General features: G+C 38.9%; 1 protein-coding gene across 1 annotated transcript in view; it reads left to right on the top strand.

Moving 5' to 3' along the window:
- Positions 1–713: 713 nt before the first annotated feature.
- C2H7orf57 (chromosome 2 C7orf57 homolog) overlaps positions 714–15,592 on the top strand; it is a 25,390-nt gene continuing 10,511 nt past the window's right edge. Inside the window, exons 1-5 of the mRNA XM_077809211.1 lie at positions 714–768; positions 3,279–3,476; positions 4,642–4,750; positions 4,903–5,062; positions 13,628–13,672. Coding sequence (XP_077665337.1) covers positions 714–768; positions 3,279–3,476; positions 4,642–4,750; positions 4,903–5,062; positions 13,628–13,672 — 567 coding nt within the window. The remainder of the gene's footprint in view (positions 769–3,278; positions 3,477–4,641; positions 4,751–4,902; positions 5,063–13,627; positions 13,673–15,592) is intronic.

Below are 15,592 nucleotides of genomic sequence, written 5' to 3'. Positions count from 1 at the left end.
CGGTTCCTTCCAGCGCGCGCGTGAGCCGGGTTCCAAGGGGACGTGCCCCCTCCCTCCCCCAGCCCCCCCCCCCGCACTCCCGGTAAGGGACCCCGAAAGCGGGGGGAGGGGAGGCGTGTCTGTCAAGGGGTAGGGGTATCTGAGGGGGTGGGGGTGTCTGTCTGTCTGTCGGGGGTGGCGTGTCTGTGGGTACCAGGTTGGGCGCGGGTGGTGGGGAGGGGGGGTGTCAAGCTGAGCCCTTTCCCTTGCTGGGGGTGGGGGCTTCCAGGCCACGTCCCACCATGCCCACGTGCTGCTTTAGTTCGGGGGACCCCGCCTGATGCTGATCATGGCCAGGCTGTTGTAGGGCACCAGGAGTCTAAGGAGCTCGGGGGTGGGGGGTGGGGTTATTCACCATCTGGTTAAACAGGGGCAAATACAAGGGGATTTGGAGGGGCTCTAACCCCTCAAAAAGAACAACAAATCAGGAACCACTGAGCCTGGAACAGAAGTTTGTTTATCTCACTTAATTAAAAGTGGACAGACTTAATTTTGGTACAAAGCTACTAATTGAAACGATATCCAACAGCTGCTGTTTTATTATTTTTTAACTTTAGCCCTGCCTCAATAAAAAAAAAAAAAAGTTGTCTACACTCCTGTTCAGTGATAACTATTTTTTTTTTTTTTTTGCTATTTTTTCCTTTTTTGTCCCTTCCTTCATATAGGCTTGAGGAATGAGGAATATGAGTAAAGAGCCCTCTGGACCCCCCAACCGATACGCTTCTTGTGGCAAGTATACTGTTTGCTCTCTGTATGTAAATGTACATTTTGACATGTCTCAGGTGTGAAAAATGAAATGAAGCCTTTGCTTCCTAAGAAGGAAGCCTTCACATATACTACCTACTATATCAGCATTTTATGCTGCGGGGAACATGCACAATACCATAATGCTTGATATATTTTGGAGGGAAGGATGAGGCTGATAGTGGAATTTCCTTTGTGTTCTTTCTGTCTTGGTCACACAAGATATTCAAGACAGGAATCTGAGATGCTCTTCAACCCCACCAATGTGAGGAAACCACCATTTCCCATTTTGGCCTTCTTCTGTTTTCCTTGTTTGGAACACCCCCCTCTCTTGCTTTAAGGCAGAAGCTAATGCCAGACTATAATCCAGCTAGTTAGATGCACTTTACCAAGTGACTTTATCTGCCCCTAGGCATCATGACATCATATCCAGGACATGCCTGAGTACTGGCCTAAAGACCCAAGGTTGTTCCTAAACTTGAGTTTTGCATACTGTAGTACCCAGCAACAGCCAGCACTTTTCATGAAAACTAGTCAACTCAGATTTAAAAATATTTTTTTCTTATAAATAGCATTGTGAAAGAAGGAAGTAAACTTATTTTGATTAAGTTAACTAAATTTTTTTAATGTAGTAGTTTGTGTGAAATTTATAGTGATGGAATGTTATTTCTCGTGTAAATCAGTAATTTGTGTTTTCTGAGTTCTAGTTTATTAACAGAGTTTTAAGGATTTATGGGTGATTCCAAGGTACATAATGGGGTTATGCCCACCCACCCCCCGTATGTCTTCTTGAAATTCTTCCTACAGATTTGATCATTTGATCATTTGATCATTCCTACAGATGATTTTTATTTGCTGCTCCTGACTGAACCCTTTACTCTTTCCATACCAAGAGTTATTTTGTTGCTTTCTAAATCATGCAGATGTTCTGCTTCCTCAATGCTGCCTGAGAGAAACTCAACTGAGATAAAACCAGCTTTAAAATTTCATACTTTGTTTTATAAATCAGAACATAGGGTAGCCTGTTCAGTTGGGGTCACAGGTCCTTTTTACAGGAGGTTCCCAGAAGGTCTCAAACTGTTTCTGTTGCTAATGGGTAGGCCAGTGGCATTTTCCATTATAAACTAATTTTAAAGAGTTTGTAATTCAACTGTGAAAACTCTCACTGGGCTTAAAGTATTAAATACAAACACAACAAATATGTTTGAATAAGGTAGGGTTCCAAGTTGGTAGTTATCCAGCAAGTTAACTAGGATGAAAAGGTTCCCGATGGATGAAAACATCCCATTCCAGGTGGACCAATGAGTAAGTGTGGTGGAAAAACCCCCGCAAACAATCTAATGCTTCTTGCCTCTGCTACTAAGGAAAGCTCTTTTGTTTTTTAATTATCATTTATACACTTTTTCCATTGCCATTACATGGAATATATTAACTGATTTCAATGGAATATCTGTTTATAGAGAACCTGTTAACTTAAAAACCACAGTTCTCTCTGAAAATGTTTTACCTACACTTGCTATAAGTAACACCTCAGATTGTTATAATTTAAGGTGAGTAAATAAAAATCTTCTCTTTTGTTCTGTATATTTACTTTGTGCTTTGATAGTACAATCATGTGTATTCCATTTAACCATTTTTCCCACATAGTCAGCCGTCCATTTCCTTTATTTGTGTGGTCTTTCCTACAATAATCAGAGTGGAAATATTTGAAAAAAACAAAGGGAAAATGTGAATGTAAAACTACAAAATTTGGGAGTCAGATTCAAGGGCAGATGTAGTACATCAAGCTACTCCGAGCTAACTTTTTGAAACTGACTTGAGTTCAGGTTGTCTTTTAAAATTGCATACTGCTGACATGCTGAGGTGTCCAGCAAATGACTTAACCTGACTGGTTCTAGTGCACTGAAATATTGCTCAGCCATGCAATGTTTGGAACTCATCTTAAATTAGAAGAAATTAGGTACGTTGTGAAAGCGGCTTACTCTATAGGGCTTTGTTTAATTTAATCATTATATTTCTTCAGATTATATTTCAGTAGTTAACTTAAACAAGTAAAGAGCTGATCGCAGAAAAGTAGGAATGCATTTAGGTGTTTTTTGTTAATAGTTGAAGGAGGAAAGGTCACCAAAAAATTAATGCCTTCCACTGCTGTCTTCTTGCATTTTACTGATGTTGGAATCCATTAACCTAGTTCTCTGAATGGGAAAGATAATAACATTGTATTGTAGGACAGTTGTAGTGACAATTTGAAACAACATTAAAGGCTTTTTAAACAAGGCTCTACAGTGGTATCACAGTTTTTGTGTGATCACCTAGAAGTATCGAGTATTTCTTATTTTCTCCTTAGTGAGCATTTCATTTCTGTTACATCTTTCATAAAATAAAGAATGTTACTCTGTAGTTTAATGTGGACTTTGATTATTACATTTGCTCTTTGACACAGTAACGTTATCAGTAAATGTATAACCTAAATATTTTTTTCTTAATGATTATAGAATGGTACTACCATGTTCCACTGAAACGATCAGAGAAGTCTGTGAATTCAGAAATCCCAATCCCTCCACCATCTCAGATCCCAGGTCTGAGCAACCTCGGAGAGCATCACAATGAAATTACATTTGGGAGCCGCAGGAAATGGATCAAAGACACAGACTCAGAATATGTAAAGCTGGCAAAGCAAGGAGGCCGACCTGGTGAACCACAGTTCATTTTAGCATTGTTTGTGGTTTGGGGAGCTTAAAAATTTGACAACGATAACTGGAGACTATTCCAGCAATTTTAAAAGTGACACATTTGTGGGGAAACTATAGAAAGGGAAATGCTGTATGTTGTTGAAATATGTTGAATCCTCAAGAAAACAATGCAAAAATCTTTATCAGTAAATGTAATCGTTATAGTCTAATGTCACATTGCAATAACCCCAATACCTCATTGTTGGAGTCTTAACTGTTTTCTGCTCCAGCTTTTGCCCTTCCTTTATCTTTCATGGCTAAAATATTATTGTTAGGCTAAAATCCATTGATTAGCTCTTAAAGTATATTCCATCTGATCCAGAATGTTTTTTCTATTCCTATTAAATTGAATTTAGAACATTGCTAAACCTTTATGATAAAACCTGGGTATGTTAATGCTGATACATTCTAACTATAGTATAAATTATTTGGCAGGTTAGCTGCATTACCCAGGGATCTGAACAATTTCTTTTGTGTTTAACAGAGAAAACATCTACCTGGGTACCGAGCTTTGGAAGGTTTATTATAACTGTAAATATATACCTTTAGCATTGAAACTTGGGGGTGGGGGGGAATGGTCTAATCCCAAAAGGAAATTGTCATAAAATTGGAAAAAGTCTGTAAAGGTTTTATTAAAATTACTTTTCAGTTTTTGCAGTAAATGTTTTTTATTATTGTACATATATTTTGTTTTCAGTAAATTGAAGATGTGAAAAACTTAAATGGACATAGCTTTGCCACAGAGTTTCAGTGATTCCCAGTCTGTAAAATGAGAAATATATCCACATGTATTGTATAACTGTATGTCAAGATATGTAAAATGAGATGCTTGATATAATTGAAATACCGTATTGGAAATAATATTGGAAAAATGAATTGGCCAGACCTTCAAAACTACTGCCACTTGCTGGCCTTGTGGGTAATCACTTTTGGTGATTATCCTATTCGGATTAAAAAAGTAGTGAAAGTTCTGATTGTCCAAACTGAATCTCAGTAAGGGCTACGAATAGAAATATTTCTTTTATAAAAATTTTAGTAAAAGATAAACAGCAACATAAAAATATTCATTTATAACCATGGAAAATACTACAGCATTAATGTATCTGTCTTTTTTTTTTAACTTAAGATTTGTTGAAACATTTTACACCTAATACAAGAAAAACATCCCCAGTAGCTTATGCTGCACCTGACTGGTATACACACCACAGTAAACCTCCAACAGATGATGAATCTAAGTAAGTATGCTATGATTCCATGGAGGCTGTGTAACTTTTTATAACCTACTGTATTTTCCTTTTGTTAGTCTGTTAAGTTTTAGGCTTTGAATTAATACTTTTGCAACAGAGAAATAATATAGGAAAAATAATTGTGAAATCTTGGTCTACAGAGCCCATGTTTCCTCAATGCCTGACTACATGGTTCATGAAGAGTTTAAGTCTGATCAGCTCAATGGTAACTATGAAACAAAAAGAGGGCCTTTTGATTTTGATATAAAAAGTATTTGGCAGAGGGATGCTGAGGACAAGGAGAACAAAGAGAAAAAAAAGGTACGATTTAAAGACTTTCTTCTTGGTGTAAAGCTTCTGAAAAATCTAGGTGTTTTTTTTTTTTCTTACTTAAGGGGAATGGCAATGCATTAGAACAACACATTTTTGTACTGAAGTTACAGAAGTGATTTAAAATACATAGTTCTGTCATGAAGTGTTCTTGTTTCAGCATACTGTACCAGGAATATATTTTCCAATCACATTGTACATTTCGTGTACTGCAAAGTTGATTAAAGTGAAATATTCTCCAATCATCTCTCATAATGCAGTTTATTTTCTATTCACTCTCTGCCAATATGGGCCTTACTCCAGATCTTTTCTTGTTAGACACAGGTGAATGTTCAGGTGTACTATGTGGGTTTTGTTTAGTTTAATTGAGGAAATACTCTGAAAAGTGCTGTGGTACCAGTTCTGGAAACAGATAGCCTCCATTTATCCACAAAATAGGTACAGCACAAGCAGTCATTACTGCAATTTTTCACACATTATCCTTCTAGTTTGGATTGATCTTGACCTGGTTGAAACAATCTGTGATGGCAGTTAAAGCCTAATTTTTTTTTTTAATGTGTTCACCCAAAATTAGTGATCAATTTTTTTCATGCTTTGTTTTGGACACCTGGGACCTGATTTTCAAAGGTGCTGAACACCAACACTTCTCTTCAAGTCAAAGGGGGTACTTCTGAAAATCAGGCTCTAGGTATTTCAAGTTGTAAACCTAAGTCACTTGTGAAAATTTGGGCGAAATTCCCTTGGATTGTGCTGAAAGTGCTAGTTAGTGAAGTTGGGAATTGGGGCTCCTCTAATGATGTTTGTCCATACAGAATTGGGCAGGGAACATCTTGCCAGTCCACATAAGCAATCAAATGCTCGTCAGGTGGTTACATTGTAATTTAGATAATAATTTAGAGACATGAAGTTTATTTCCTGAACTATCCAGTCCCCAAGAAGACTTAAATAGCCAATACTTAAAATAGAAGCTTTAGCTCTCAAGGAAGCCTCCTGGTTAAATTTCAAGGTGATGTAAACAAGGGAGGAAGCTTTTTCTTTTTTAAAAGGATGAAAACAGGATGGTGTAAGATAAAACAGGTCCCCTGATCCTCCTGCTTATGCCCCCTCTATTGTCAACATATCTGGGGCCAAGTTTATTCCTGGGGTGAGCAGGCATAACAAGTTAACTCCAAAGGGAGTTCGGCCTATTTTTACCAAGGCCAGAATTTGGTCCACAGCATGCCAAGTCAGTAACTTATATTCAAGTTGTAGCTCCACTGAATCTGAAATTGGAATACATTACACTATGCTACTTAGACCTGCTTTCTAATCTGTGGAGGGCCAACATGCAATTTATGCCACCATTTTCACCACTGCTGAATTTGACCCAAAGATGCTAAATCTAAAAACTAACTCCCATAGGCTAAATGCCCTAAGATATCTAAGATGATCTCTGACCACTTAACTCTTTCTAGTTTAAATTTTATTTTGCTTCCTACCTGATTGTCCTCCCTAGAGCCCTTGGTTCATGCATTTGTCATTCCAGCTTTCTCCTTCAGGATTTTTCTGCTTTAAGTACCTTGATGAATTAGGCCCTAAAGAGGAGGGCAAGCACATATCTGACTTCTGTGATAAGTTGGAAGAATGTGTTTCTGAGGGGTTACACAATCCAAACAGGTTTCAGAGTAACAGCCGTGTTAGTCTGTATTCGGAAAAAAGAAAAGGAGGACTTGTGGCACCTTAGAGACTAACCAATTTATTTGAGCATGAGCTTTCATGAGCTACAGCTCACTTCATCGGATGCATACCGTGGAAACTGCAGAAGACATTATATACACACAGAGACCATGAAACAATACATCCTCCCGCCCCACTGTCCTGCTGGTAATAGCTTATCTAAAGTGATCATCAAGTTGGGCCATTTCCAGCACAAATCCAGGTTTTCTTACCCTCCGTCCCCCCCCCACACACACACACACCCCCCCCCCCCACACACACACACAAACTCACTCTCCTGCTGGTAATAGCCCATCCAAAGTGGCCACTCTCTTCACAACGTGTATGATAATCAAGGTGGGCCATTTCCTGCACAAATCCAGGTTCTCTCACCCCCCTCCAAAAACCACACACACAAGCTCACTCTCCTGCTGGTAATAGCTCATCCAAACTGACCACTCTCCAAGTTTAAATCCAAGTTTAACCAGAACGTCTGGAGGGGGGGGGGTAGGAAAAAACAAGGGGAAATAGGCTACCTTGCATAATGACTTAGCCACTCCCAGTCTCTATTTAAGCCTAAATTAATAGTATCCAATTTGCAAATGAATTCCAATTCAGAAGTTTCTCGCTGGAGTCTGGATTTGAAGTTTTTTTGTTGTAAGATAGCGACCTTCATGTCTGTGATTGCGTGACCACAGAGATTGAAGTGTTCTCCGACCGGTTTATGAATGTTATAATTCTTGACATCTGATTTGTGTCCATTTATTCTTTTACGTAGAGACTGTCCAGTTTGACCAATGTAAATGGCAGAGGGGCATTGCTGGCACATGATGGCATATATCACATTGGTGGATGTGCAGGTGAACGAGCCTCTGATAGCATGGCTGATGTTATTAGGCCCTGTGATGGTGTCCCCTGAATAGATATGTGGGCACAGTTGGCAACGGGCTTTGTTGCAAGGATAGGTTCCTGGGTTAGTGGTTCTGTTGTGTGGTATGTGGTTGCTGGTGAGTATTCGCTTCAGGTTGGGGGGCTGTCTGTAGGCAAGGACTGGCCTGTCTCCCAAGATCTGTGAGAGTGTTGGGTCATCCTTCAGGATAGGTGTAGATCCTTAATAATGCGTTGGAGGGGTTTTAGTTGGGGGCTGAAGGTGACGGCTAGTGGCGTTCTGTTATTTTCTTTGTGTGTGTGTGTTCCCCCGGGGTGGGGGGGGGGTGAGAAAGCCTGGATTTGTGCTAGAAATGGCCCACCTTGATTATCATACACATTGTGAAGAGAGTGGTCACGTTGGATGGGCTATTACCAGCAGGAGAGTGAGTTTGTGGGGGGTGGGGGAGGGGAAGGGCGGAGGGTGAGAAAACCTGGATTTGTGCTGGAAATGGCCCAACTTGATGATCATTTTAGATAAGCTATTACCAGCAGGACAGTGGGGCGGGAGGATGTATTGTTTCATGGTCTCTGTGTGTATATAATGTCTTCTGCAGTTTCCACGGTATGCATCCGATGAAGTGAGCTGTAGCTCACGAAAGCTCATGCTCAAATAAATTGGTTAGTCTCTAAGGTGCCACAAGTACTCCTTTTCTTTTTACAATCCAAACACTACTCGTATAGGTTGGGGAAATGGTCTGCCTTTACTGAAGAAAATGTCTTGGCTGGGGAAGATTCAAGAGTTTTTTCTCTGCTTGTTCATGAATCTCTTCTGGTGGCACTTATGAAGAATTTTCCATTTAACATGAAATATCATGGCATGCCCCACTTTCATAGCAACTTTTACCTCTTTGTCCGCCTCTCATAAGGATTTTTTATCTTGTTATTGTTTAAGAATGCCCTCCTACCAAATATTTTCTCCTTCCTACAGATTCTTCTAGTAAATAAAATGGAGAGAGCATCATGAAATAATTTTTATTCTACTTTCTTGGCCTTGCAATCCATATAGTTGAACTTTTACAAATGGTTCTTAATGCTGTTTAAACGAATTTCCAATAAGTTTTCCATTTCCTTATTTTATGGTGATGCTTTCGATAATTTGTAGTTAGCTGCTAGGTTAGAGCTAAGGTTCTGCAGAAACAGGACAATCTTTGGTTTAAAAATTTGAAAGCAAAGTGCCATTTTAAAGTTCAGAATCATTAGGCACAATTCTTTAGGGTACAAAAGTTGTTTACTGCAGTCATAGAAAGAAACCCTTAAGAGCAAGTGCAAAAACATTTTACCCCTGAGGTTTCCTGTTCCCTTCTGGGCTCTACTGCTGATTCTTCAACCTTTTGTGTCTCTATCTTTTGAATTGTGAGAAACTCTTATTCCTGATATTGAAAGATGGGTTTTTGACAGTTGCCATGTCCAGGAAAACTGGGGCCTGGGAGATCTTTTCTTTAACTTTCGTCCCGCCTCACTTAAACGTTAAGGACAGTATTACACTGTTGAACACAATTTTTGGCAAGAAGCTTGAAGCTCAAGTTCCATGTCAATCATACAATTGTACAATTTGCAATTTTTTTCAAAAGCCATATTCTAAGGTGGTTCTTGGTACTTTTAAGACTCAAAACATTTAAGTGAACAAAGCTCAGTCCTTAAAGATTTCAGCTCTCTCTTCACTGGTGCTATGCTCACCTATATGTGTCACTAGGACATCTGGAGGCATGTGATGTGAATTAATATGAATTGTCACAGCAAATGAATATGAATGGTCACTGGTCCAGGAAAAGAGTGAGATAATGACTCTATAGCTTGGTGGTTAGAGCACTTTCATAGGCTGTGGATGACTCAAGTCCCTGCTCTAATGACTACTCATACAAAGTGGAACAGCTTCAACAGGAGAGACTGAGAAAACTCTACACTAGAATATCCCATAGTCCACTGGTTAGAGTGTACTCCTGCAATGGGATAGACCCCAGTTAAAATTCCTGCTCCATATAAGGCAGAGGAAGAGTGCCACAGGGTGTCCGGTTGCGTGCCACAATAAGGCGTTATGAATTAAGTGTCTAGAGTAGGTACTGCTGTCCTAATCTACAAAGCAGGGCATTGCGGCCTACTGGCCAGAGTCCATGCTCTTGCTCTTGGGGCAGCATGGCATAACGGCCAAAGTCCCTAAGCAGTGCCCACACCCTGTGGTAGGTGTGGGGTGGGGTAGAGGGACCCAGGCCCACCTTTCTCCACAGGGTCTCAACCCAGGGCCCTGTGAAATCGGTGGTCTGCAGTTTGGCTCAGTTTCCTATTTTAACAATCATGTTTCCTAGGTCACTTCCTACCTTTGGTTCCTGCTCTGTCAGTTCTCCTGGGGACCTTGGCTTTCTGGCTCACTTTCATCCTCCAGGGTCAATGGGGTTTTCACTGTTGATCTCACTGGTTCGGCCTTCGCAGTCTGTAGCTCCAGTAACTCCCTGGCAGGAGCTGGCAGAATACATCCACTCTTCTCCTCAGTCAGCCCAAGCTGAGCTGGGTCACTCTCTTTTCTATCCCGTCTTCAGGTTGAGCCTGCCCAGCAGGAGTGAGGGGGCATTGCCTCTTCGTCCCACAATGTGCAGTTAGCCCCAGCTGGGTCAGTGCGGGGTAGATACACCCCATCACAAGGGGAATTGAACCTGTGTCTCCCACACAGCCCAGGTGAGTGTTCTAACCACTGGGGTAACCTTTATAAGGAGGTTTCCTCCTTTTTTTCCATTTCATCAATTTGCTTCAAATTTGCAAATAGTTTTAGGTCAACTGAAACTGCATATTTTAGCAAATCAGCTATTCATCCAAAAAATTTCGGACAGCTCTAATCCTGAATGCTGTATGGAGCTTCAAAATGCCTCCAAAAGGTGATCCTGATTCAAACATAGAAGCAGGCCACCACATTCTATATTGGAGAAGGGCACTAGGATGTGTGAGACTCAGGGCTTCTTTTATCCAGAAGCCTTGCAGGTGGAAATGCATTCTGTCTCAAGACAATCCTGGTTGTCATATGCATAGCAGAGAAGAATAATATGATCACAAACATACTGAGTCAAACAATGACAGATCTTCATGAGTGGTCTCTGTATCACTGTGTGTGTGTGTGGGGGGGGTCAGACCTTTCAGTGGGCTACACTGAAGGTGAATCTCTTCACCATTTACTGGAACAAGAAGTTACATTATGAATGACACCAAGAAAAGACCACATTAGCAAGTGACAACTCCATCCCCTGGGGTGAGAAGCTCCTTTATGCCTTCCACCTGATCCAATTTGTAACAAAGCTAATGGCAGACCTTAGACGAGACTATATTTTATCTTGCGTTTCCTGGTGATTCAGACAAATAAGGTGCTCAGCTCTGCTGCAGATGGCCAAATTCAGTCCAATAAAGCTGAGAGTCTGGCCTCAGATAATCACTTAGAACGGGGACACCTTGTTCCATCCCATTTCCAGACCCCCTCTCTCTCTAACTTGGTAGCTCCTGTCATGATAGAGATCTGTAGGCAAGGTGTCTACAGGCAGGTGGTTTGTGTTCTCTTGACCCCTAAAGTAATTTACATAGAAGAATTTCTTACATGGAACTTCATTTTTCTGGTGGCAGTGACCTCAGCTCATAGATTAAATAAACTTCTGGCTGTAGTGACTGAACTGCCTTATGCCAAATTTCATAAGGGCATGGTACTGCTACAGACTCATTTTCATTTCCTCTCCAATGTGATATTGGAGTTCCACCTTACCTAGCATATTGTCCTGCCAATATTCTTCAAGTTCTGTGTGATTGCATTTCTCATTACTATGACCTGGCTGACATGAAGCTAAACCATGTCAATACTCTATCCAAGATAAGATGACCACCACTGCTTACCTCAGGAATGTTTCCATCACAGACATATATGTAGCAGCTACATGGTGATCTCTGTGCATACTTACATATAATTATTGCTTGTATTCTGGTTTCAAGAAGGAATTCAGTTTCAACAGAACCCTAGAACTTGTTCACAAATAGAGGTGGCCAAACTTCCTCACCCATCCCCAAATATTTTTGTTTCTTATTTTCAGTTAGCCAACTTTTATATCAACTTTCTTGACTGGTCATTGATTCTAAAGATTTGAATTATGTCTGATGTTATTTATTGAGAGGTAGCCTTCTATATGTATTTATTTTAAAAAATTATACTTTCCTAGGTCATATTATAGGCATTGGCCTTATCGTGGCAGCTGTATTATTTTTCTATGAGGCAGACATCCCTCAAATTTTTACTATTCAGGAGTGAGAATCCTGTATAGATTATATTTTTAAAGAAAAAATTACTTACCTTTATAATTCTTTTTTTCTCAGAAGATATGCTGTAGGATTCTCTATCACCTACTTCTATTCAGAGTTTACCGATTATCTTTTGAGATGTCTTTCACTTTGTACCTTTTCTTTCATTTTTATTTAATGCTTTTTTATCATGTTAATCATCTTGTTCTGATTTACTGCTAGTAGGAGCTTCACATCTTATGCAATCAGAACTAAGTGAACTATTTGGAGAGGAGGATTTGGACTTAGTGGAGTTGATGCATGATAACCAGTTTAGGCCTGAAACATTCTCAGCCCTGCTACTACTGCCTTTAATGGTCAAAAGCCTAAGAGCTAGCAGAGTTCCACTAATCTTATTGTAAGAGGCTAAGACCCACTTTGAGAATCTTTCAAAGTGGTATTTTTGGAGAAGCAGAATTACAAAAATATATATTTTTCCTGTCTCTGAGATAGCTAGGCTCTGGGACTTCAAGGGCTTTAAAGATAACCAACCACCATCTTTAATTGCACCCGGATGAAAGTTGAAAATCAGTGCATGGAACACTGGTATTAGATGTTCACATGGATTTTGCCTCTTAAAAGAGGAATAGCTAGCTATGATATACTGATGGTTTCAAGTAGTTATTAACAGTAACCCTAAGTATATCACATTACCTTAGTCCAACATGAAAATAACCAAAACATGTATTGTAGCGATGAGGCCTATATCAGAGAAGCTGAAATGAAGGATCCAATAAGACCTGGAAACTGTGAACCATTTAGAAATAGTCTGAACATTACCCGTTCATTGGAAGGAGCAGTCGTAATATCCATCAGCGTTTCAATAGGTTTCTCCGCTACCAGCATCTTTTCAATTTTATTTAGATTTCATATTATAAATTGAATTAAACCAGCTAGATTTCATCCATGATGACCTCACATTGATTAGGCATGAGGAATGCTAAGAAATCATGGAATCAACGTTTAAAGGAAAGAGATGCTGAACAGAGTATGAACAGCGTACTGATGATTAACACATTATTAATTATTTTCATTACAGTAGCACCCAACTGTCCCAATCAAAATTGGAGTCCTGTTATTCTAGGCACTGTGTGGGCACATAGAAAGACACACATCTTGTCCCAAAAAGCTTACAATCTAAATGGGCAATGAAGACAAACAGATGTACAAAGAGATGAACCGACTTACCCAGGATTACACACTAGGTCAGCGACAGAGCTGAGGATAGAACCCAATCCTCCCACTTCTAGTGTAGTTCCCCAGCCACTAAATCATGCTGCCTTATTGTTCTGAATCTTTGAAATTTGACATTTAGGTATTGGTACTGACTTTTTTTTAAAAATAACCATCCTGAAATGTAACTTTTCCTCCCGCTCCTTCCTTGCCATTATTTCACAATTGAGCATTGGCAGATTGAGAGGTATGCAAGGGTATTTCAGTGGGATTAGTTTTCCCTATGGCAGTGATACAATGTTTCCAGGGCTGGTGTCTTTCCCCATTTTAGCTGTGATACCCTGCAGGTCAAATTTTGCAACAACTATCAGTAAAATTTATTGCAATTTACAAAAGGCAAGCATCTTAAATCATGTCTCTTGCATAAGTTACAATATTCGCTAATTCTCCTATCAGGAAAATGCTGCTCAAGTTGAGGTCCATGTGGGCAACACAAAAGAGGTGCGTATATCACTAAAATAGGGGTGTGGTTTGACAGAAAAGAAATTTGCCTCATGCAGTAATCATTTTACAGTACTGTCCAAAAGTATAAATTGCCTTTCCAAAAAGTATTGTTCCCAAAAGCAGACTTAATCTATGTTATAATACTGCACTTGACTGTCTCAACTTCTTTGCTAAAATTTTCTTTCTTCTAAGGCTAAAATTACTCTTGCTTTCTTTTCTTTTTTTTAAAACGTATCTCATCTGCTAACTTTGTTATGTACAGGACAGTTTACATTGTATTGTAAACAGCTTCTTGGGAATTATGCATTTTTAAATCACTTTTATACAAGATTTAGATGTAGCTATGTGGTTATAATTACAATTGTCTAACACTTTTTTAAAAACTAAGTTCAGTATCAAAGGTTAAAAAGATTTTTTTAAAAGGATAACCTGATCATTGTCACTCAGTCAATCTTCTTCCTTTTTTTGGACATGCTTTATAATAATTATTTTGCACTGTTACAGTGCCTTATCTTCAAGGACCTCAAAGCATTTTATAAAAATTAATTATTTAAGCCTCACCACCTGTAAAGTAGGGCAGTCATTGTCATTAGTTTTACAGATAGGAAAGCTGGGATACAGAGAGTAAGTGACTTGCTCAAGTCCCTAAGGGAGTCTGTGACACAGCTGGTACCAAAACTCAAATCTCCTGTGTACCAGTTCTGTGCTTTGGCCCTTTCTATCTTTGTTCTTTTATTCCCAACTGATATGCAGTGGAACTCAGAATAAGCTCCTAAGTGAACTATTGGACTTGCTCCGTTACCTTGGAAGACGAAACCGTTTTTCTGCCATGACTATATTTGAGCTCAGTAGTAAAATTATGTCAGAATCCTCTTATGTATAGTTAGCAGGACACATCATACAATTTAAAAACTAGTTTTAAAAAGCTCTAAAGTGTAGTCTGAGAACTCCTAGACTTCAATAGGGCTTTAACACTAAATCACAGAGATGTGCAATATTACTACCGATTTTTATTTGAACTACTTTAACTACTCAGCTTTCTTTCCTCTCTCATTCTTGTTGCTAAAAATAGAAATCTTAAATTCATCTATTTTTATTTAACACATAGGAAAGGTCATTATTTACAATATGAGCATATGAGAAGCAACAGCAAAAAGGTTTAAGAATAAAATTTAGGTTTTATGTATAGATACCTTAAAATTTCTTTGCTTCCTCATATTTCTTTATCCTTTATTCCAAGGAAAATTAAGTGCTTCTGACACATTTTTATAAAATATAAGGCCAGTAGACTCACCTCCACAGTTTTAAAAAACTTCAGTGAAAGCAATTGTTTTTAAACAATCAGTCCCAGGTAATATATGAAACTAAGAACCTGAATGTGAAATTCACTCCTATGCAAAAGGCTAGCACAAGGCCTGTGGTCCACTTATTCAGACTGAAATGATGCATAAATTTTGTGCTGAAATCCTACACAGAGAGGAATTTCACCCATTGGAATCAACTTCATTGCTAAGGAAAATGCAAAAATAAGCGGAGCATAAATAATGAAATGTGAGCATTTAAAAATATATATTTTACTTAGTAATTGATGGTGCTTTTAAAAACATATGTAAAGAAATGTATTTATTTACAGTATTTTTTAATTGTCAATTTCTCTTCAAAAAAGTTGGAACACTTTACACTGGAATGTGCATAAATGACCCACTGTTGCATAAAAAAGACTTTAAAATATAGTAATAGTGAACCACAGTTACACAGCTTTTAATATTGTAGCTATATACAGTAATAAGATTCCATGATTTTCACAATTTGTCACTCTGAAACCTAAAATGGCTGTAGAGTTAGTGTGAAGTGATGAAAACAGCTATAAGCATGACAGAGAGCTTTTTTTGTTCAGAATATCACCAGATTCAGTCA

This window comes from Eretmochelys imbricata, chromosome 2 (genome assembly GCF_965152235.1).
Source record: "Eretmochelys imbricata isolate rEreImb1 chromosome 2, rEreImb1.hap1, whole genome shotgun sequence".
Taxonomy (NCBI): Eukaryota; Metazoa; Chordata; order Testudines; family Cheloniidae; genus Eretmochelys; species Eretmochelys imbricata.
This window is presented reverse-complemented; position numbering and strand designations above follow the sequence as displayed.